This window comes from Pan paniscus, chromosome 6 (assembly GCF_029289425.2).
Source record: "Pan paniscus chromosome 6, NHGRI_mPanPan1-v2.0_pri, whole genome shotgun sequence".
Taxonomy (NCBI): domain Eukaryota; kingdom Metazoa; phylum Chordata; class Mammalia; order Primates; family Hominidae; genus Pan; species Pan paniscus.
In genome coordinates this window covers 8,575,592-8,600,731 of record NC_073255.2, presented here as the reverse complement: position 1 = coordinate 8,600,731, position 25,140 = coordinate 8,575,592, and the positions used below count along the sequence as shown (strand labels likewise).

Genomic DNA, 25,140 nt, shown 5'->3' with positions numbered 1-25,140 from the left:
TATTAGGGAACCAAACTCACACAAGGAGGTTAAAAATAGGTGCAGAAAGGCTGGGTGTGGTGGCTCACGCCTATAATCCCAGCACTCTGGGAGGCCGAGGCAGGTGGATCACAAGGTCAGGAGTTCGAGACCAGCCTGGCCAGCATGGTGAAACTCCATCTCTACTAAAAAGACAAAAATCAGCTGGGCATAGTGGGGTGCGCCTGTAATCTCAGCTACTCAGGAGGCTGAGGTAGGAACATCGCTTGACCTCGGGAGGCAGAGGTTGCAGTGAGCCTACATTGGGCCACTGCACTCCAGCCTGGGCAACAGAACAAGACTCCATCTCAAAAAATAAAAATAAAAAAAAATAGGTGCAGAAACTTGACCTGCATTTCAATATGTGGGAAGCACCTTGAGTCAAATGCTCTAGTTTTTAAATGGCATATCTGTGGATATATAACAAATATGATGCCATCTGACTTGTGCTACCAATCCCGTGGGTGCGAAGAACGCAGAGATACCCTCCCATGTTCAGTCAAAAGCTGTACTTTCTTAGACATGGAAAGCAATATATTGGGTTTTCGTATCTAGATTTTTAAATTTTTAAACAGGTAAACTTTTTATTAGTGCATAATAGATGTACATAGTTTCAGGGTACATGTGATCATTTAATATTCATATAATTTGTAAAGATCAAATCAGTGTACTTGGGATGTGAAAGCTATATGTCTTTGGATGATGTATAAATTTGTGGAGAAAAACACATACCCACACTGATTTATGTAATCTTGCACAGCAGGTACTTAATAGATTTGGGGTGATGATGAGGTGGAAAATAGGGAACTAAAGGGCCTTGTAAAAGTGTAAATATCCATAATCAGCCTCATCTCATCTCTTTAAAAAATGGTATACTGCATTATTTTCCTGAGATTAGAGATTTATCAACAGCTTCACTCTTGTAAGCAGACCATTTGTTTGATATTACACCAAGTTAAAGCCCTTCTAGCGTCTTTACTTTATTAGCTCACCAGGAATTAAACAGGCTTTAGCATGCATTTGCAAGTTTAAAAAATTTATGAAATTAAGTTCTTTCATTCTATACCCTGTCATACTCGTGAATAAGTGCTGTCTCATGCATATAGTGAGAACACAGGTTAACAGGTAGATTAATACAGACTTATTTGCTGCTAAGTTCAAAGAATTCTTCCACCATGAATTTTGCTGCCACTGACGTTAATTAAAAGCTCCAGTGTTTGAGAGGAAAGCCTAATTCAATCTAACTCCCCATCCCTGGTACCAATTATCCCCCAACATTTATCCTAAGTTTGCCTGGTCATACTGTGGTCAGCACTGGAAACTTCTAGAATATTTATACAAGAATGTATCTTGCCTGCCACCCCCCGCCCCCCCACCCCCCGTTGTTTTTTTTTTTTTTTTTTTTTTTTTTGGAGACAGGGTCTTGCTCTGTCACCCAGGCTGGAGTACAGTGGCACCATCGTAGCTCACTGCAACCTCCAACTTCTGGCCTCAAGCTATCTTCCTACCTCAGCCTCCCAAGTAGCAAATAGCTAGAAATACAGGTTCGTGCCACCACACCCAGCTATTTTTTTTTTTTTAATTTTCAGTAGAGATAAGGTTTCACTATGTTGCCCAGGCTGTTTTTAAACTCCAGATTGCTTTAAACTCAAGCAATCAGCATCCTAAAGTGCCGAGATTACAGGAACAAGCCACCGCAAATGGCCCTTACCTGCCTTTTTAAAGCCTAACAGTCTACTAAGAATGAAAAACTGATCCTTCATTTTTGTTTCATCCAAACCCGAGGCATCTTTTATTATTGGAATCAATATAAAGGTGGATACCTAAGTAACTTGTAATGAAATAAAGAAAAAAGGATAGCAATTATCCCATCTTCTAAGGTAACTGGTATTTTTACTAGAATTTTAAAATATGCTGCATGCATATATATATATATATATATATAAATTTTTGTTCCCAATAACCAAAATAGAAACATTTGTGAAATAAGCTTAAGTGGTGGCTCATGCCTGTAATCCCAGCACTTTGGGAGGCCGAGGCAGGTGGATCATTTGAGGTAAGGACTTCGAGACCACCCTGGACACATGGTAAAACCTCACCTCTGCTAAAAACACAAAAATTAGCCGGGGATGGTGACACACACCTGCAGTCCCAGCTACTCAGGAGGCTGAGGCAGGAGAATCGCTTGAACCTGGGAGGCAGAGGTTGCAGTGAGCTGAGATCACGCCACTGTACCTCAGCCTGGGTGACAGAGGGACTCTGTCTCAAAATAATAATTATTAATTATAAGTATTATATAATTATTAATAGTAATAATAATTATTATTATTATTTAGGTTCCAGCCAGATCCTGGTCCAGAAGTAGAAGACTGGAGACATGGGGCTTAGGGAAGGGATTCCACAGATGCTCAGGTGGGGGTGGGAGAAGAGAATCATGAGGTTTAGGGAAGGGATTCCACAGATGCTCAGGTGGGGGTGGAGACGAGAATCACGAGGTTTATGGAAGGGATTCCACAGATGCTCAGGTAGGGGTGGGAGATGAGAATCACAAGGTTTAGGGAAGGGATTCCACAGATGCTCAGGTAGGGGTGGAGAGGAGAATCACGAGGTTTAGGGAAGGGGTTCCACAGATGCTCAGGTGGGGGTGGGAGATGAGAATCAGGAGGTTTAGCGAAGGGATTCCACAGATGCTCAGGTAGGGGTGGGAGATGAGAATCACGAGGTTTAGGGAAGGGATTCCACAGATGCTCAGGTAGGGGTGGGAGATGAGAATCACGAGGTTTAGGGACGGGATTCCACAGATGCTCAGGTGGGGGTGGGAGATGAGAATCATGAGGTTTAGGGAAGGGATTCCACAGATGCTCAGGTAGGGGTGGGAGATGAGAATCATGAGGTTTAGGGAAGGGATTCCACAGATGCTCAGGTGGGGGTGGAGACGAGAATCACGAGGTTTAGGGAAGGGATTCCACAGATGCTCAGGTGGGGGTGGGAGATGAGAATCATGAGGTTTAGGGAAGGGATTCCACAGATGCTCAGGTGGGGGTGGGAAATGAGAATCATGAGGTTTAGGGAAGGGATTCCACAGATGCTCAGGTAGGGGTGGGAGATGAGAATCATGAGGTTTAGGGAAGGGATTCCACAGATGCTCAGGTGGGGGTGGAGACGAGAATCACGAGGTTTAGGGAAGGGATTCCACAGATGCTCAGGTGGGGGTGGGAGATGAGAATCACGAGGTTTAGGGAAGGGATTCCACAGATGCTCAGGTGGGGGTGGGAGATGAGAATCATGAGGTTTAGGGAAGGGATTCCACAGATGCTCAGGTAGGGGTGGGAGATGAGAATCATGAGGTTTAGGGAAAGGATTCCACAGACGCTCAGGTGGGGGTGGAGACGAGAATCACGAGGTTTAGGGACCGGATTCCACAGATGCTCAGGTGGGGGTGGGAGATGAGAATCATGAGGTTTAGGGAAAGGATTGCACAGATGCTCAGGTAGGGGTGGGAGAGGAGAATCATGAGGTTTAGGGAAGGGATTCCACAGATGCTCAGGTGGGGGTGGGAGAGGAGAATCATGAGGTTTAGGGAAGGGATTCCACAGATGCTCAGGTGGGGGTGGGAGAAGAGAATCAGGAGGTTTAGGGAAGGGATTCCACAGATGCTCAGGTAGGGGTGGGAGATGAGAATCATGAGGTTTAGGGAAGGGATTGCACAGATGCTCAGGTGGGGGTGGGAGACGAGAATCATGAGGTTTAGGGAAGGGATTCCACAGATGCTCAGGTAGGGGTGGGAGAGGAGAATCATGAGGTTTAGGGAAGGGATTCCATAGATGCTCAGGTGGGGGTGGGAGATGAGAATCATGAGGTTTAGGGAAGGGATTCCACAGATGCTCAGGTGGGGGTGGAGATGAGAATCATGAGGTTTAGGGAAGGGATTCCACAGATGCTCAGGTAGGGGTGGGAGAGGAGAATCATGAGGTTTAGGGAAAGGATTCCACAGATGCTCAGGTAGGGTTGGAGATGAGAATCACAAGGCTTAGGGAAGGGGTTCCACAGATGCTCAGGTGGGGCTGGGAGACGAGAATCACAAGGCTTCGGGAAGGGATTCCACAGATGCTCAGGTAGGGGAGAGAGCAGGTGGGTTCCCACACTGACTTTCACAGTTAGATGTAAAATCTGTTTGGCAAATGACCTCACACATATTCTTTCTGAAAAAGCACAACAACAGTATTTGCTCCTGATGAATTTTTATCTGAGTGCAACCACTGGATGGCATAAATACCTGACTTCTGGCCTAAGCTTATAGCATTTCACGATTCTTCTGGAAATGTTCAGCCTTGAAACCTTTATGTTTGGAATACTGTCTTTAAATTAGGTTGTAAAATGTCCAGTTATGAAATATATACCAAGTGTTCTTTTTAATCACTTAAAGCTCCAAGTGAAGAAAACCTGTCGGGCATTAGATAAATATCTTGAATGTGAGATAGGCAAGAACACCTTGAAATAATGCTTAACTAATCACAAAGCAACTATTCTGCAATAGATGGGTGAACCACTAATTAGATGAAGAGAAATAAAACTGTCATGGTAGGATAAAAGGATAAAGAGAAATAAGCAGTAATTACTGTTTTATCATCAGAGAAAGTAGTATCAAACACGGCTCAATAAAAGGAGGGGGGAAAAAAACCCCACAGCACTGTAAGTAAATACCAGCACTCATTAAATTAGTACTAGGAGCCAAACCCAACTCAGGGATGACAATGACATCTTAAAAAGTACATTCAGAAAAGAAAAAAATGGACTGCAAAGCTGGGTAAGGCTGCTTTAGTTTTAGGGCATGCAACATTCTGAAGAATAATATTAGACGGTTATTTGCTTAAACTGGTTAAAAACATTCAAGCCAGTCCTCAAATAGCTGTTTATTAAAGATTAGGATAGGACTCCTAGACTAGTTTGCTCTTTTTAAATCATCGGTAACCTTAATTGGTACACTTACTGTGTAGATGGTGCCAGCAAGTGACATTACAATTGTATTTGAAGCTTTAATCTTTGGAGCAACTTACATTCTGTTGCTTGGAATAATCTTGTGCCCTTCTCTAAACCAAGTCACTTGAGGTCTGGGGTAGCTGGTGATGGGCAGCAGGTTTAGAATCGCTGCACGTCCTTGAGAAACTGTTTTCCTCCGGTCCGTATCCATGAAACTTCCCATATCTGCAGAGAAAAAGAAGTGCTTTCAAGTTCTAGAAAACATTTTTGGGGGAGGGAAGGGGTCACAGATGGAAACAGGTAAGTGTTACAGTAAAGTCACTGATGCTGCCACATTTCACACCAGGACGAGTGAGACTGCACGGCAGCGCTGACCAACGCGGATCTGCTTGCGAGTGAAGCACCGGGCAAGCCACGCGCCTCCAAAGCGCCCAGGCTGCACATTCCTCAGCAAAGCCACATGGTCTTTGTCCTACCTGACAATACAAGGAAATGTCTGCAACTGTCTGTGACACTGAAATGAAATGCTGAAGCCATCCTAGAGCCACGTGAAGCAGTCTTCTCAGAAACTGTCAGAAAATGTGTCCGGACATCTCCTAGCTCCTAAATCTTTCAAATTCGTTCCAGCTCGGCACCGGCCCTTGCTCTCTTCAGCTTGTTTCCTTCATTTGTGAGGTCACTGTCTCCCGCACAGATCTTTTGGGAGCAATATTTCCTAACCACTGAAGAGTCTATATACCATTCTCCCACTCTCATACTGTTGACTTAATCTGGGGCAACTAGCTTTTGTTCCAGTATTTGTTCTACTGGTAAAAAACATTTTAAAAATGGGGTCATAGGACAAAACATAGCTATTAGAATGTAGGTATAAAAGGCTAATTTTAAAACTTGTAACATTTGAAAATTTTGAATAAAATTCCATATTATGGTCAGATGCAAATATATATACAAATAGATATGGCAAAATAGTGTATTTTTATTTAAACATAAGTTTGAAATAGTCCATAGAAGGGCTCTATTATCAATGTCTTCTTCAGTCAAAAGACATTTTCTATGTGACAGTGTCTAATACTTGAGGGAAAAGATGAAACAAACCAACAAAACAGATTAGAAAAATACTCATAGTTTTTTCAAAAGAAAATGAAATTTGTTATCAAAGCAAAGGAGAAAAGAAACACTAAAAAAAAAATCTAAACGCAGAGCACAGTGGCTCACGCCTGTCATCCCAGCACTTTGGGAGGCCGAGGCAGGTGGATCACGAGGTCAGGAATTCGACACCAGCCTGGCCAACATGGTGAAACCCCATCTCTACTAAAAATACAAAAATTAGCTGGGTGTGGTGGCGGGTGCCTGTAATCCCAGCTGCTCAGGAGGCTGAAGCAGGAGAATCACTGGAACCTAGGAGGCGGAGGTTGCGATGAGTCAAGATTGCACCATTGCACTCCAGCCTGGGTGACAGAGCCAGACTCCGTCTCAAAAAAGAAAAAAAAAAAAATTGAAGAGCTAGAGATACAGAACAGAAACAAAAATATAATTAAGCAAAATTCAGTTTTATAAAACAGAGTTTAATAATTTTGAAGCTCTTCTTAAAATATAATTTAGGTATTCGTCTTCACTCTATTTAATGATTACATTTTCAATCATTCGATTGAATAGAAGTTCTGAATTACTCTGCAACATTCTTCGGCATCACAATTTAGAAAAATTTAAGCCTTCCTAGTGATTTTAAAAAGCATCAAACATGTATAGCATCTCCACTTCACTCAGTCATTAGGCTTATGGAAGAATAACTAGATATTATTTTATTTCATCTACTCACACTGAAAGCTGCAAGCCTTAATTGGGGTTAAAATGACAAATGAGGAAATTCTGTCATCACCAAATAGTACAGCCCAACTCAGGAGCTCTTTTGTTCTCTAAAGTTTATAATGATATATTAAAATGTAATTTAACATCTTATAACATTTTTTTGCTTACTTTTAAACAAAGAGAAATTTTGGTAATACATTCAAGATACAGTAAAACAAGCCAGGCTCACTCTTGTAATCCCAGCCCTCTGGAAGGCTGGAGCAGGAGGATCACTTGAGGCCAGGCATTAGAGACCAACCTGGGCAATGCAGTGCGATCCCTCCTCTACCAAAAACAAAAGAAATTAGCCAGATTAGCCAGGCATGGTGGCACACACCTGTGGTCCTAGCTACTCGGGAGGCTGAGGGGGGAGGATCACTCGAGCCCAGTTCAAGCTTGCAGTGAGCTATGTTTGTGCCACTGCACTCCAGCCTGAGAGACAGACATAGACCCTATCTCAAACATATATTTATTTATATATATATTACATATATATGACATTATATATGTTACGTGTCTATTATATATACACATATGTATATAAAATAAAGCAGACGGTCCATTTTTACTCCTCATACATTTTGAATTAGAAAAAGGACTAAATACTTTCATAGGCCAAGTTCGCTCTCCTGTTTCTCCTCAAGACTACATGAAAATTTAAGCTTCCTGCATTCTTGATATCTCCTTCGTTTACTTTTAAAAGTTTCATTCTCCAAAATGGATCTGCTGAATAAAGAATTAATAAATCACTATCACATGAATGCCATCGGGGACGCTCACTATCCATGTCCTTTTTGTGGTGCAGCATGAAGATTTCTAAACAAATCGTCACTGGAAAGATCTGACAATGACGAACTTTGACCTAATTGGGTTGAACTTTATACTTTAAAAACATTTTGAATCCAAACATAGTACAAGCTAAGAGCAGCTGATTCCTAAACAGAAGGCACCCCATTCACTTTTTCATCCTCCCCAGGGCCTCATAGGGTCCTGAGTCTTTTCAAATGAAGAAAAGTGCCCTTTGCCTCATCGGCCCCTCACCTGGCCAGCCACTCTGGCTGCTTACTTATCTCTCACTGAGTTTTGCAATTATTCTACTCAAAATAGAACCAAAGATAAACTCTCAGTTCCTACAATGGTGAAAAGTGATTCTGATTGACTCCCCAGCGACACTTTGTTCTTTAACATTTGGACATCTCCTTACTGTACACGTACATGCGACTTGAACTTCTGATTTTCTTTGCAGGAGTGCTCCCATTCTGTTTCGCACCACGCAGCGGTAAAACCCAGCATCGAGCTTCTGCAAAGATGGAATAATGTACCTGTTGAATAGCAAAAAGAAGTGTTAATGCTTATATCCAGTGTTTAACGGTTATATCTAACCATCAGATGCTATTTTATCAAACAGCACTGGCATCTCATCTAGTATATGCTCAATAAATATTTTATTTTTGGTAACCTAGTATCTGTGCAATCCTTCCCTAACCATGACACTAACTAGAACCACCATTTATTTCTTTTTTTTTTAATTTTATTATTATTATACTTTAAGTTTTAGGGTACATGTGCACAACGTGCAGGTTTGTTACATATGTATACATGTGCCATGTTGGTGTGCTGCACCCATTAACTCGTCATTTAGCATTAGGTATATCTCCTAATGCTATCCCTCCCCCGTCCCCCCACCCCACAACAGGCCCCGGTGTGTGATGTTTCCCTTCCTGTGTCCATGTGTTCTCACTGTTCAATTCCCACCTATGAGTGAGAACATGGGGTGTTTGGTTTTTTGTCCTTGCGATAGTTTGCTGAGAATGATGGTTTCCAGCTTCATCCATGTCCCTACAAAGGACATGAACTCATCCTTTTTATGGCTGCATAGTATTCCATGGTGTATATGTGCCACATTTTCTTAATCCAGTCTATCATTGTGGGACATTTGGGTTGGTTCCAAGTCTTTGCTATTGTGAATAGTGCCGCAATAAACATATGTGTGCACGTGTCTTTATAGCAGCATGATTTATAATCCTTTGGGTATATACCCAGTAATGGGATGGCTGGGTCAAATGGTATTTCTTTATTTCTGAGATTATCGCACTGATACCTGTCTCCCCAACTGGGCTTTATATATCACCCAAAGCTAGGATCTACTTCTGTCTTATTCATCATTGTAACCATGGTATCTAGCACAGTGCCATGCACACAGGAGATATAACTCACAACTGGCTGAATGAGAAAGGTTAAATGATTAAAAGTCACTGCATTTAAACTAGCCCTCTCAATCAAAAGTCGTTTATAATTCTCTCTCTGTAGAACACCAGAATTTCCAAAGATTCCTAGAACTAGCAACAGTCTTAACACGATGTCTTGTGTCACTCCACAGGAAGGGGCAAACAACACTTTCAGGATGAGATACAGAACTCGTCAAGGCAGAGAAAGCAATGCCATCAGGGCGTCTCTCTCCAGTCACCAATGTGAACATCTCTCAGCATAATGTATTCACTTCCTTTCCTTACTTCTCCACATATGCCCTGATGTTAACTTTAATAACTTTTTCAGAGGTTAAAAAGTCATTTCCTTTGGATTTTCCACTTCTGTAACTGTAAGTAATCATCCTTCAAATCCATGCCTGTCTACACTTTTTAGTACAATTTCAAAGGAAAAAAATAATTAAAAGATACAGTTTCTATAAAAGCCTTGCCTTAGGTTTACTGCTGGTTTTGTAAATTAGGATGTTTTAAAATCCACCAGCAAGTAAAGATAGGTAACCAACCGCCACTCAAAATGCGTCTTACAACTCCGGAGCCCACACCTTCTAAGCTGCCAAAGATGGTACAGTAATTGAGTTCTCGGCCACGTTCACAGACAAATTAAGAGTAAAGCGTGAGCAAACTATATAGCTAAGAGTTAATATCCAAAATACAGGAGAGGCCAGACGTGGTGGCTCTTGCCTGTAATCCCAGCAATTTGGGAGGCCGAGGCAGGCAGATCACTTGAGGCCAGGAGTTTGACACCAGCTTAGCCAACATGGTGAAACCCAGTCTGTACTAAAAATACAAAAATTAGCCGGTGTGGTGGCACACGCCTGTAATCCCAGCTACCTGGGGGGCTGAAACAGGCGAATCACTTGAACTCGGGAGGCGGAGGTTGCGGTGAGCTAAGATTGCACCACTGCACTCCAGCCTGGGTGACAGAGCAAGACACTGTCTCAAAATACACACACACACACACACACACACACACACACACACGCGCGCGCATGCACTCTCTCTCTGCATCAGGAAAAAATAGCTTTAAAAAACACCTTAATTTTAATAAGGCAAAGACATTAGACAGACATTTCTCCAAAGCCATACAAATGGTGAACAGGTATATGAAAAAGGGCTCAATGTCCCTAATCATCAGGGAAATGCAAACCCAAACCATAATGAGATGTCATCTTCCTCCTGTTAGGATGGCTACTATCAAAAAATGAAAAACACATGTTGCTGACAACGTGGAGAAAAAGGAACTACCGTACATGGGAGTGTAAGTTGGTGTAGCCACTATGGAAAAATTGTTTCTTACAAAATTACACACACAATGACCACATGATCCCCAAATCCCACTTCTGAGTATATTTCCCAAGAACTGAAAGAAGGATCTCAGATGTCTGCCCTCCCACATCTACTGCAGCATTATCCCCAATAAGCCAAGACATGGAAACAACCCAGGTGTCTGCTGAGGAATGTAGAAAGAAAAGGTGGTATATACACACAATGGAATATTATTCAGCCTTAAAAAGAAGGAAATCCTGGCATTTGCTACATAGCATGACGTCCTGCAGGTTCATCTAAGTGAAGTAAACCAGACACAGAAGGACAAATCCTACCTGATACCACTTATAAGAGGAATCTAAAATAGTCCAGTTCATAGAAGCAGAGTGTGAAATGGTGGCCACTAGTGAGTACAGGGGAGGGGAAGCAGGGAGGAATCCCAGGGCAGGAAGTTTCAGCCATGAGATGAGTGAGTCCTGCAGAGCTTCTGTGCAGCATAGCATTTATAGGAATCATACTGTATTACATATTTTAAAGTTTACTAAGAGGGTAAGTTTTATGTGTTTTAATCACACAAAAATAATAATGAAGAGGGCAGAAAGAAACTTCTGGAGGTGATGGAGAGATTCATACCATATATAGTGGTGAAAGTTTCATGGGCGTATAATTATCTCCCAACTCATCAAGCTGTATACATTAGATATGTACAGCTTTTTCTATGTTGATTGTATTAAAAAATAAAAATGAATATATGCACATTGCAGTTGAATAAGGTACATCATATTTGAACAAAAAACAAAAGACTAAGACATGAGGATTGGATGCTTTTCACATATGGGAAGGTGTCTACCATAAGAAAGAAAAGGAACCAGCCTGGGCAATATGGCGGAACCCTCTCTCTACAAAAAATACAAAAATTAGCCAAGTGTGGTGGTGTGAGCCTGTAATCCCAGCCACTTAGGGGCTGAGGTGGGAAGATCACCTGAGCTCGGGAGGTGGAGGTTGCAGTGAGTCAAAATCGTGCCACTGCACTCCAGCCTGGGTGACAGACCCAGATCCTGTCTCAAAAAAAAGAAAAAGAAAAAAAAAAGAAAAGAAAAGAAAAGGAGCTCAAATAGGAATAGACTATTTTCCAAAAAGGGGAGAAGAAAACAGTGACGGTACACTTTACCCACCCAAAAAGATGTTCCAGTAATACTTGTCTACAATTTAAAAGTATTTCCTTTTACAAAGTATAACCAGAGAAACTTTTTCAAAATCGAGTAAAAGACAAAGTGTATGCTACCCTGTATTTGCTCAGTTCCCAAGCATATCTTGAATCACTTATATTCAATTAATTGCTCATGTTTTTATTCAAGTATGTGCAATTAGGCAACCTGAAAAAGGAACTGATAGGCATAATTTTAAGCGACTAAAACATTTGGACAACACAGGTAATTCAAGATTAAACAAAAATTAATCAAACTATGTTTTCCCCTCTGATAATCTTCTTGAGCTCCTAGGGAAGGATTAATAAAATCTTTTATAAAGAGAAAAAATATTGCTGAGTTTTAATCTTAAAATTTTTATTCTTTTATGTGGAATGGTTCATCTAAAACAAAATTAATTATTGAATACAATCACAATAATGTCAAATTGAATGCAAACAGCCAATGCCATTTATTTAAATTACAAATCCAGACCAGGAGTATGTGCAGCTTTGATTATTACATGCTGTGATTACAACAGAGGGGAGTTGTGAGATTAGCTTAAAACAAAGTCAACAAAAGTTTTTGGGAAGAAATAGCACAAGTCATTGCAGTATGTATTTGAAACACTACAAAGACAGTTTTATCATTGCAACACAACCATATTTATATGATTGCTCATTCTACTTTTTCCTGTTTTTCAGTACCTAAATAGGTCTTAAATTCTTATGAATTTCTATAGTAATCCTCCGTACTAATGCCCAAAAATAGAACTGCTTTCAAACAAGAGGCAGAAATAGAGACAAAATTGAATATTAAGCATATGCTGTTTTGTACCATCTCTTTAGTCTAATGTCTCACCAGGGAAAAAATATGAAAAAAGTTGCAAAGTCCTCCACCTATTATGGGAATTCCTACACAAATTATGTTCACCTAACAGATGGGAATATTCATTGTAAGTCTATTGTTTATAAACACACATTTTTAAGCAGGCAAAGTTTCCTGGCTCTTTATAAGAAAGTATGATAAAATCTTAGCACCATATGCCACTAAAATATAGAAAATGCCTGTTCCTATTTCAAATCAACACAGCAGGGAATGTTTGCATTCACTCTATCAAGGCAGAATTCTATTCAACTAACACAGTGTTTTCCAGGACCAGTTTATTATCAGGAATGGCAAAGAAAATAAAACACAAAATCCAAACAAAAACCAAAGGCTTAAATGTCCATTTCTGCTAATAGGAGAAAGCCTCAGTTGTGACCTGCATCTCTGAGTGGACCACTGGACCAACCCTAGAATTTCTTTAGGAGGCAGCATCGGGTACATCTCAGCCCAGGAACAACTGCTTGGACTAGTCATCTGACAATTTCAGTCTACCTAGGATCTGAACCACTTCCCTATATTTGGAGAATCTGCCACCCTATGAGCTTTTGTGGAGATGGGGCTTATCTCAAATTAAAGGCTGAAAAGACCACATCTGGATATTCCCAGACCACTCACCTGCCTCTACAGGTACCAGGTCTGAGACACAGCATGGCCAATTAGACACATTTGCTCTGGATTTTTAAATCTGGGGTTGGTGCTGCCCAGGAAGAGGGCTAAAGGAGAACTCATCTGACAGCAGCAGTGGTGGGGGCACAGTGGAGCCCTAGTCCAGGGGAGTGTCTAGTGCCAACTAGGGCAGTGGCTCAAGCAGTGATGGCCAGTATTTGGTGGGGCCAGCAGCAGGACCCTCATAGGACCAGTTCCAGAGTGACTGTGGCTCACTCTGTTCCTGCCCAATCTCCAGGCTGCCCAGTGACTGATTCTAAGGGCACCCCAATATCCATCCATGCAACAGCTCACACAAGAGAAAGTTGGTTTCTGTGGCTTTAGAACCCTTCAAAATTCCACACCCTAAAACATAGCCAAAATAATTTTGGCTGAAATATATTCTAAAGTTACTAGGTGCTCACCACGTTCATAGCAAAACCTAAATAATATATCGTAGAATCATTTCTTTTTTTCTGAAAAAAGAAAAAAAAAACATAGCTCTTAGTAAACCACTAAAAATCATGGGAAGATAAAGAATCCCCTCAAACTGGGACACATTTACCTGTTATAAGAAGTTCTCTTGAGTATGAGCCACTAAAATTTTAGAAAACATCTAACAAAATACTATTTTAGAATACTGTTCAGCAGTCCTTTCCAAGCACTGCCAGATGCTATGACCGAATCTACCTGTTACAGGCCAAAACCACAGCGTCAGTGCAGAGGAGAACATTTATACTTCCCCTAGGTGGTCAGGGAACCTAATTTGATTCATAAGAAAAAAATCTGCATATTTGTTAAAATTAGATGTAAGATTTTTCTCTTTCAATGGTGGGGGGACTGTCAAAATCCATTTTATGTCACTTTAGATAAGACTATTCTCCACAACTGTAATTTTTATGCTGGTATGAAAATATCTATTTTGCATGAAAATAAGCAACCAAGTTCTATAATAAGCTTTCATACCTTGGACCAAAGCCTATTCTTATCCTTAAAATGAAAAAAATATATGGGTTAAGGTAAAAATAACTGTAAGCCATTTATGTCCTTCTTGGAAATACATCAATTCTCTTTTTGGAATGGCATGATAAATAATTGTTTTCAATTTTATTTTTATAAATTTTCTAGATGAAATTTAAAAAATCCAAAGTGGGATGAGTCTATAGCAGGTTTTCTTCTAAAGCAAAATAATGAAATGAAAAACCCAGACTGTGCCATAACAAGCTGTCTCAGAAAAACACAAGGACAATTCAAACTGAAATTTGTTAAGAGAGAGATATATATGTGACTTTGATGGTGTATACAGCTCACTAATAGGCCCTAGGCATCAGGCAAGATGAGGTTATGTCTTTAGTTCTTTCAAAAGAACTGAAGTAATCAATATGAAGTTAAATTAAACAGTATGGTAATGATGGAAGCTATACAAAGGGAACACAATATTTGTAAAAGTTATTTAATCTGTATATTATTTATTTCAAAATTCATATTAACTTGAGAAGGGCAATAAACAGGTCCCTGTGTGGGAGGGTCTATGGAATCTGTAGCACTGGTTTTGGGAATATAAATCTGGTGAATGAATATAAGCTCTCCTGGTATCAATTAGATGTTAATCTTCGATAACTTTTTATTGATGCCATACCATGAATGACTACATTTAAACTTTATCTTCATTAATAGTTATGAAAGCCAATCCAAAGACTTAAGAATTAGTGTTGAAATGTTCCCAAGACTCCTCCTCTGGGATTCCCGTTTATGTGATTTTCTCTAAAATAAACAATGCTTTGGGGATCATTCATTCTTCATTCATTCCTACTTTTCCTTATTAAATCAGGGGCAGAAAATGTGCAATCCATATCTAGTGAAGCACAGATGACTACAACCATCTGTCAAATCTACTGTGAGCATTAATTGCTCTCTCAAGGCGGTAAAAAAGGAATTTCAGAAAACCTTCAGGAAAGAGGACATTGCCTTTTCTTAGGGATAAAAATCTTTTATTGCATGTGTGTTGACTTAATTCTTTATAATGCCAGGTTCTCTATGAACATAAAAGTTGGGGACCATTATATCAAGGATTAAAGTATGAAGGCAAATGTTAGTTTCTACATAATCAAAAAAATCCATTCCAACGCATAATGGAAAAAAGACCTAAACCACTCTATTAAACATTATAAGCATGAGCAAATTAAAAACATAAATTTTAAAAGCACCCACTTGTCTCACTTGGGAGTATTTGTCAACAATGAATTATGTTACAGAGTAGTTTGGTCAATTCTGGCAAGGTCTTCACTTAGCTTCCACAATGGTCCCTAAACAAAGAACCAATAATTATCTAAATCCAAATCATGTCCAATGAGAACCTTAAAAAGCCTAATGCTAATTCTGCCTCAGAGATTCTCCATAAACATTCATATCTGTTATGACCATACAGAGTTCCAAAAAGCAGTCAAACTGAAGCCAGAAATAAATACAAAAACACTCAACTTTGTAGGGAGAATATGAACATGAGGTCACACCACATTAATATTATGGATCTAAATTAAATAAGATAGCACCTGCTGTCCCTGCTGTTGAAAGGTAGGCAATTCATAGAGGACAGGAGCAAAGAGGAGTTAACTAGAAGAAGAGAGGTGACATAAACCAAGCTTAGGAAAATGAAAGCTGAACATCAAGATGGACAACAAGAGAAATTAAGCCCTTTTCAGGAAGATGTAGATGGGAGTTACACAATTAGGTTGGGTGATGAGGAAACCAACTGAGGAAAGAGTTCTCAATTAAATATAATAGACTTTCTTCTTGGTGAGTATAGAGAGAGCTCAATAGATTAAAATAAAATAAAACAGAAAGCATTAGAAGCTGAATGTGGTGGCTCACATCTGTAATCCCAGCACTTTCGGAGGCCAAGGTGGGTGGATCGCTTGAGCCCAGAAGTTCGAGACCAGCCTGGGCAACATAGTGAAACCTTGTCTCTATTAAAAATACAAAAATTAACTAGGCGTGGCAGCATGTGCCTGTAGTCCCAGCTACTTGGGAGGCTGAGACGGGAGGATCACTTGAGCTGGGGTGGCGGAAGTTGGAGTGAACCACTGCACCACTGCACTCCAACCTGGGCAACAAAGTGACACCCTGTCTCCAAAAACGAAAAAAAAATCTTGTAGAGAAATCTTCCCCACAGCTTAGTGATGAATTTTAGATTTTAGTTATGTAATTTGTCTCAGGGTCTTGAGCCTAAAGAATATCACCAAGGGATAAGTTTGGAAAAAGTGGACCTGTTAATAATACTAAGCCTTCAGATATATAAACATAGTGTATCTGCCCATTGATTTAGGTCTTCTTTTTCTTCTTTCAGCATTGTTTTGTAGTTTTCAGTGTAAAGACCTTACAGACCCTTTGTCAGATTTATCCTTACTTCAGATTTTTTTGTACTATCTTAAATTTTTTTCTTCTTGAGATGGAGTCTTGCTCTGTCACCCAAGCTGGAAGGCAATGGCACAATCTCGGCTCACTGCAACCTCTGCCTCCTGGGTTCACGGGATTCTCCTGCCTCAACCTCCCAACTAACTGGGATTATAGGCATGCACCACCATGCCCATCCTACCTTAAATTTTTAAATATATAATTTTCAGATTTGTTTGCTAGTACACAGAAATATAATTAATTCTTATATGTTGATCTTCTATCTTGTAATGTTGCTAAACTCACTTATCAACAGCTTTTTAAAAGTATATATTTTCTACATAAATGATCATGTAACTTGAAAATACAGTTTTACTTCTTTCTTTACAATCTGGATGCCTTTTATTTCTTTTTCTTGCCTTATTGCACTGGCTGGTAACTCCAGTAATTGGGATTTGCAAATTTGAAAAAATTATTTCTTCAAATATTTTTCCTCCAACTGCCTCCTTTGGGGATTCCAATTACACATCTATTAGGCCATCTGAAGCTTTCCCACAACTCATTTCTGCCCGTTTCATTATGTTTGATTTTTTTTTCTATCTGCCTTTTATTTTGGATAGTTCTATTGCTATATCTTTATTAATATCTTCTTCTGTGATGTCTAGTCTACTAATGGTCCCATCCAATGTTTATCTCACACATTATAGTTTTCATCCTTATAAGTTAGATTTCTGCCTTTTTTGTGTTTTTCGTGTCTCTACTTTGATCATATGCAATACAGTTATAACTGTTTCATTATCTTTCTCTGTTAATTCTAATAACTGTGTCAGTTCTGGCTTGGTTTCAATCAACTGATTTTTCTCCTGATTATGGGTCATGCTTTCCTGCATCTGTATATGCTTGATGATCTTTGATTAGATTCTAGACACTGTGAATTTTCCCTTGTTGGGTACTGGAAATTTTTGCATTCCTATAAATATTCATTAACTTTGCTCTCTGATACTGTGAAGATATTGAGCAACAGTTTGATCCTTTTGGATCTTGCTTTTCAAGACTTGTTAGGCAGAACCAGAGCAGTATTTGGTCTACGGCTAATCATTCTCCTGACCCAAGACAACTCTGGCAGGCTATCTGATAAACTCATGAATATGAGGTTTTACAGTTTGGCTGGCGAGAACAGACACTCCGCCGAGTCCTGTGTAAGCACAGGGAACTACTGCCTCTAATCTTCTTGGATAGTCCTTTCCCTCGCCTGGGGTAGTTTTCTCACATGAATGTGCTGATGAATATTCTGCCAAATACTAAAGGGGGACCCTCTGGAGGATTCCAGCATTCTTTCTCTGTGTAGTGCTTTTTTCTTTCTTTCTTTTTTTTTTTTTTTTTTTTTTTTGAGACCGAGAATTGTACTGTCGCCCAGGCTGGAGTGCAGTGATGAGATCTCAGCTCACTACAAGCTCTGCCTCCTGGGGTCACACCATTCTCCTGCCTCAGCCTCCCGAGTAGCTGGGACTACAGGCGCCCGCCATCATGCCCGGCTAATTTTTTTTTTTTTTTTTGTATTTTTAGTAGAGACGGGGTTTCACCATGTTAGCCAAGATGGTCTCAATCTCCTGACCTTGTGATCTGCCCGCCTCAGCCTCCCAAAGTGCTGGGATTATAGGCGTGACCCACTGCGCTTGGCCTGTAGTGCTCTCTTATCCAGTACCCTGCCCTCAGAAATCTAGCTGCCTTGATCCTTCCAAACTCTCAGCTCTCTTCAACTCAGAAGGTCCTCTAGGTTCTGCCTGGGTTTTCCTTCTCTGTGCCACAGCCTAGAAATCCCCTCAAGGCAGTAAGCACAGGGCAAACATAGGGCTCACCTTGTTTGTCTTCCATCTCTCAGCGATCACATTCTTTCACTGCCTGATATCCAATGTCTTGAAAACAACTGTTCATATTTTTGTCCAGTTTTACAGTTGTTTCAAATGAGGCAGTAAATCAGATCCCAATGACTTTATCTTGACCCAGGACTCAGCCATAGAATTAGACAACAGTTCTAGAAGCTGCCCTTTCACATAAGCCACGTATCCCAGCATATAGAATGTTGCCAGAGATAACTGTTGTGGATAAGGATGTTGTGGGGAGTCTCTAGTAGCCCCAAAGAAGAGTCAAGCATGCATCCATAAGGTGCTGGAATAAGATCATGCCTTCTACAGAAGGGAACTACATACACTGATGTCCTTAGGACAAACTGAAGTCCTGACCCCATAGGTATTAAGAAAATATGCCAGCCTGGGAACACACTGAGATCCCATCTCTACAAAATATATATATTTTGTATATACATATATATATACTCTAGCCTAAGCAACAGAGCAAGACTCTATCTTGAAAGAAAGAAAATATGCAACTGGAGATAAGCATTACGAGGGAATTATTAACAGAACTATGTAGCCATAAGAGTAAGACTACTGTCTCAGTTATACACAGGCCTCACCAATTGATAGAACAGTTAAACACTCAGGCCTGGGATTATACATGGGTCAACCTGATCCGGAAAGTGAAGATGTCACACTATGGCCTTACTCATGCGTGGCCAAAGGGAGCACAGTGAAGGAAGAGCCTTCCAAGCAGACAGAGCTGCAAGTAGTACCTTTGGTCCTTAACTTTGAATAGGGAGAGATTTGAGAAAGAAATGGCTTGAGAATGGATATAAAGAGACACTTGGGCAGTGACAAATGGCTTGGCTGATGGGAAAGAGGCCTGGGAGAAACAGGACTGGAAATTCAGAAACAAGAAAGTCATATGTTAACAGCCCAATGGGGGTGGGTGTAATATGTGGATTTTTTATATCACTAGAGACCATCCACTTCAGATAAGGCACTGATCGATCAATTGAAGAGGATGACTCAACTGTGGGTGTCATTTAGATTTCTTCTCAACTAATAAAATGGGACATCAGTTGGTCATGTTGGCAAGGACTGAGGCTATGAATGAATCCAACAGCAACAGCTCCTCCTCACCAAAGCAAATCTAGCTTTTGCCAATGCCAGATGCCAAACCTGGCAACGGCAGAGACTGATGCTGAGCCCTCAGTGCGACACAATTCTTCAAGCTGGCCACTTGTGACTGGATGCTTATATCTGACCTTTCTACCATGGAAACATGCAGTGACTCTTCCTAATCAAACTCAGTATCTCCTCTGGACATGGATCTGCCTTCTCTGCTCATTGACTAGGCCAGCACCACAATCTGGAAGCATGAATACCTCCTATACACGTGGCAGCCTGCACAGAATTGTCCCAGATCAGGGACTTATTGTACTTATTGAAGGAGGTATGAAAACAGGCACTTTCCCCAGAGGATCCGGTAGTCCTAGTAGCTATTACATCACCTGGAAGTAGCCACACTAATAGGATAATAGTATTCGGAACAATGCCTGGTAGTGTTGGCTGGACATGGCGGCTCACGCCTGTAATCTCAGCACTTGGGGAGGCCAAGCTGGGTGAATCACTTGAGCCCAGGAGTTTGAGACCAGCCTGGGCAACATGGTGAAACCCTGTGTCTACAAAAAAATAAAAGAATTAGCTGGGCATGGTGGTGTGTGCCACATAGCTAGCTACGTGGGAAGCTGAGGTGGGAGTATGAACTGAGCCCGGGAGGTCGAGGCTGCAATGAACTGTGACTGTGCCACTGTACTCCAGCGTGGGCAACAAAGCAAGACCCCGTCTCAAAATAAAAAAAAAAAAAATTGTTGAACCTGAGGCCAAGATATGATTGGCCCCTATTCTGGCCATCTATTTGTTTTTTTCCCAACTTTCGGCTCTTTTGGATTACAGATCTGAGTTCTCAGTGGGGGAGATTTCCTATAGAAGAAAAAGGGACCCAGAGAATTTGACTCTAATTCATCCTACTCATTTTGTGAACTTCATGCCAGTGGGCTGGTGAAAAAGAAAGGCGTTACTACACTGATGGAGGTAAATGACTCTAATTACCCTAAGACACTAGGGCTGGTGCCACACAGCAGAGGTGAGGAGGAGAGAAGTCAATGGGGTATCTCTTAGTACTCGCGAGACCAGTTGCAATTAGAGAATCCATGGCCCTACAAAGGCAAGGCAAATAAAAGCTGAGATGAGGGCCTGGGCCACCCAGCACCAAGCAAATTCAACTAGCTGAAGAGCAGGCTGAGAGTTATGCATACCTAAAATGGGCAGGAGAACATAAATACCAATTATAGCCTTGAGACTTGGTCCGGTAAGAAAAATAGCTTGTTCTACTAACTCTCTTGAATAAAGTCCTTGTTAGAAACTACAGCTGACTATCTTCTTAGAAGGGACTCTTTCATGAATTAGACTTAATAGCAGGTACAAGTTACAAAGAGGGGTTCAAGGAATAGACTCAATTTCGTCCTCTTACACTCCATTTTAAAAATCCTTTCGGTCTGGAAGTGGTGGCTCACACCTGTAACCTCAGCACTTTGGGAGACCAAGGCAGGAGGATTGCTTGAGACCAGGAGTTCAAGACCAGGCTGGGCAACATAGCAAGACCCTGTGTCTAAAAAAAAAATAGCTGGTTGTGGTGGCACCCATTTGCGATCCCAGCTACTAGGGAGGCTGGTGCAGAAGGATCACTTGAGCCTAGGAGTTTGAGGCTGCAATGAGCTATGATTACACTACTGCAGTCCAGCCTGGGTGACGGAGTGAGACCCTCTCCCTTAAAAAAAAAAAAAAAAAAGAAAGAAAGAAAGAAAGAAAGAAAAATCCTTCTGGCTCTACCTTTTACTTGAGCTGCTGCTGTGGTCAACACTTCCAGGCAGCCCTGAGTAGCTTTATGGTGGCGCAGCTGACATCACTTTGCCTCAACCCATGCCTCTTATTTCTTGCTTCCTGTCCTGGGGATTCTCTGGCACCACAGCCAGCAGGTTTAGCTGCTTACCAATGCTTGAGCTAATTAGAAATGAAGGCTAATAACCATGGGGCCCATATTTATCAGCCAAGTACAGGAGCTGATAAATAATTTCCTCTTTCACCCATTAGGGTGGGCACTTCTGAGATGCATTTCATAAGACTCCACAGACGTTCCAAACAAGATTGAGCTCCAGCCACTTAGAGTGACTGCCAACTTGATAAGGGATCCCTGCACTGGTGCTTCCTTCCTCCCTGCTTCATTCCCCTGCCTTTACACCTGCTTCCTGGGATGACATTCACAAACACAGAAGGAGACCCAAGCTTTGTCTCCACCACTGTCATCAGGAGATCCCAAGTTATTAGAGACAGAACTGTCTGATTCCTTGCAAATATTGTCCCAGTTTGTTGCTTACCTTTTAACTTATAAGATTAAGCAAATGGGCAATTAAAAATTTTGTATCTTTTATACAAAACTTGTAAATATTTGTAAATTTATCTGTGATCTGTTTCTGATGAAGTTTCTCAATGCTTTTGTACTTTCTCCTGGTATAATCTGAGATCATTCAAATATTCCCTTTGTTTCTGTTTCCATTTTTTTATATTTAATTGTTCATTGTATCTAAAATTTATTTTGATGTTTAATAAGGATCTATTTTGAATGTTTGCAAAAAGTTGTTTTTAGCATTGGTTTGAGAACTCATTTGAATATATATATAATTTAATTTTTATTTTTGAGACAGAGTTTTGCTCTTGTTGCCCAGGCTGGAGTGCAATGGCACGATCTCGGCTTACTGCAACCTCCGCCTCCCGGGTTCAAGGGATTCTCCTGCCTCCCGAGTAGCTGGGATTACAGGCATGCGCCACCACAACCAGCTAATTTTGTATTTTTAGTAGAGATGGGGTTTCTCCATGTTGGTCAGGCTGGTCTCAAACTCCTGACCTCAGGTGATGCGCCTGCCTCGGCCTCCCAAAGTGCTGGGATTACAGGTGTGAGCCACCACGCCTGGCCTTGATTATATATTTTTTATAAATATAATGGTCTGGTTCAAAATGCTCCTCTGGCATATTGTTTAATTTTATACTATTAACATGTTACTTATTATGGCATTCTAATATGCCTTGGGTTTTAGAAAAAAAAATTCCTCGCCATTATTCACTTAATGTTGTGAAAATTTGTTTGTATTCTTCTGTTTATATTTCTAGATGAGCTTTAGAAAAACTTCATCAGTTACTTCCCCAGAAAATCCCATTGGCATTTTTTATTAAAATATCCAGGCCAGGTGCAGTGGCTTACACCTGTAATCCCAGTACTTTGGGAGGTCAAGGCTGGCAGATCACTTGAGGCCAGGAGTTTGAGACCAGCCTAGGCAACACAGTGCAACCCCATCTGCACAAAAAATAGAAAACTTAGCCAGGTGTGCTGGTGGGTCCCATGGTCCCAGCTACTTGAGAGGCTGAGGCAGGAGGATTGCTTGAGCCCAGGAGGCTGAATCTGAAGTGAGCCATGATCAGGCCGCTTGCACTCCAGCCTGGGCAACAGAGTGAGACCCTATCTCAGCAAAATAAAATCAGCTATTGATATTAGGTTTCTGAAAAGTTCTACTGATGTTAGGCTAAAATTCTACGATGGCCTCAAAGGAACTGTGATTTTTATAGCACGTGGGTTTCCTACATAAGTATCTTCTTTTATATCTCATTACGCACTTTCCACGTGGGTTCTACTCATTTCTTATAAAACTTATTCCCAGGAATTTCATAATTTTTATTGATACTGTGAAATGTTTGCCTTTTTATAAAACAAAACAAGAAAATAACCTTTCCCTTAACCATTCTTATTTTCCCTGGAATAAAGCAAGAATAAACATCCATCAAATTTCTATTTTTATATTGTCATAGAAATTGAACCACAGAGGCAGGTTACATAAGAAAACTATAAAATTTTTAGGAGTTTAGAGTATACAATTATTCCTTCTGTTACAATAATAAATATTGTGCCTAGCATTAAGAAATTCTTGGCTTAGGTGTATGTATATGTTGAATATAATTAGAAAAGATTTTTTCATTCCAAAGTAGAAAATAATTTAGAGTAAATGCTTTCTGGAAAGAATACAAATCCACCTAAGATATCTATGCAAACTTAGTTTAATTGCTGAATTACTGTCAACTTGCTAATGTAGTCACCTGTGCCACCAAAATGTAGACATGAGCATCAATATGAAATGTAACATTTGAGGCCGGGTGCAGCGGCTCACGCCTGTAATCCCAGCACTTTGGGAGGCCGAGACAGGCAGATCACTTGAGGTCAGGAGTTTGAGACCAGCCTGGCCATCATGGTGAAACCCCTTCTCTACTAATAATAAAAAAATTAGCCGGGCGTGGTGACACATGCCTGTAGTCCCAGCTACGCAGGAGGCTGACAATCGCTTGAGACCAGGAGACGAAGGTTGCAGTGAGCCGAGATCGCTCCACTGCACATCAGCCTGGGCAACAGAGTGAGATTCCACCTCAAAAAAAAAAAAAAGAAAAGAAAAGAAAAAGAAATACAACACTTGAAATTCACTGTGCAGTGTGTAATGCACACAGCAAAGAAAATGCTATTTTAAGTCAAAGCTAGAAAAAGTAAATGTATAGCATTTGCTCTTTATAGGGTTAGCATTTTCATAACTGACACCAAACTGGGGAAAAACAAGGGTCCTGTTAAGGTGGGAAACAGCCACCATTTTCATAAAGTATCCATGTTTTTTTCATTTGAAACTTAGAAAGGTCTCATGAAAGCTAACATATGATAAATGAACGTGCTTACTGGAAGGAAGTAGATGAAAGAGTAATTTGAAAAAATAGCATGAGATTTTTAGGCAGGTTTTATATCGTGGGAAAAAAAAAAAAGATAGCAAGCTATGATAGATTCCTGATAACCCATCTAAGTGTCTGAGGCCCTCGTGGAACGTAATATAATTTATCACAAATACCCCAAACAATTCTTGCTTCAGAATCACCCATTCCTCCTTATGTTTCCCGTGTCATAGTAGTGAAGCACATAGCTTATTTTAATAGTCCACATATAACGAGTCACTCCCTCAATCTTGCTTCAATACAACCAACAACGTTTTGTCTTCTTATGTTTCCAATGAACAAATACATATGCAAGGGCTCTTAAGAATGCAAACAGTGTTCCACCTCTTCTGTAGTTTTAAGTTGACTGCAAATTGTCTTATACGTCTGAAAGGTTGCATATATAATAGTTTTTTGTACATTTTGGCATTTAAAATAAAACCGTTACACCATTTTTTTAAAATTTTATTTTTGGAGATGGAGTCTCACTCTGTAGCCCAGGCTGGAGTGCAGTGGCGTGATCCTGGCTCACTGCAACCTCTGCCTCCTGGGCTCAAGCAATTCTCCTGCCTCAGCCTCCCAAGTAGCTGGGATTACAGGCATGCACCACCATGCCTGGCTAATTTTTGTATTTTTAGTAGAGATGGGGTTTCACCATGTTTGCCAGGCTGGTGGTGTCGAACTCCTGAACTCAAATGATCCGCCTGCCTCAGCCTCCCAAAGTGCTGAGATTACAGGTGTGAGCCACCGCGCCAGGCCTACACAATTGTTTTAAATTGAAATGCTGCTTGCCTTATGAAGGTGTTATGTCCCAATAAACTTATCATATGTTGAAAATACCCTAGGTCAAAAATGCATTTAACATACCTACCCTCATAGACACCATGGTTTAGCCTAGCCTATATTAAGCATGCTCCGAACACTAATATC

The 25,140-nt window shown here is 40.6% G+C and overlaps 1 protein-coding gene across 4 annotated transcripts in view; it reads right to left on the bottom strand.

The window, feature by feature from the left end:
- SDK1 (sidekick cell adhesion molecule 1) overlaps nt 1-25,140 on the bottom strand; it is a 963,741-nt gene that overhangs the window by 617,594 nt on the left and 321,007 nt on the right. For all 4 annotated transcript variants that reach the window (XM_034963556.4, XM_063605603.1, XM_063605604.1 and 1 more), the window contains 2 exons: nt 8,062-8,168; nt 5,076-5,223 (listed from right to left, as the gene is read on the bottom strand). In XM_034963556.4, the coding sequence (XP_034819447.2) occupies nt 5,076-5,223; nt 8,062-8,168 (255 nt within the window). The remainder of the gene's footprint in view (nt 1-5,075; nt 5,224-8,061; nt 8,169-25,140) is intronic.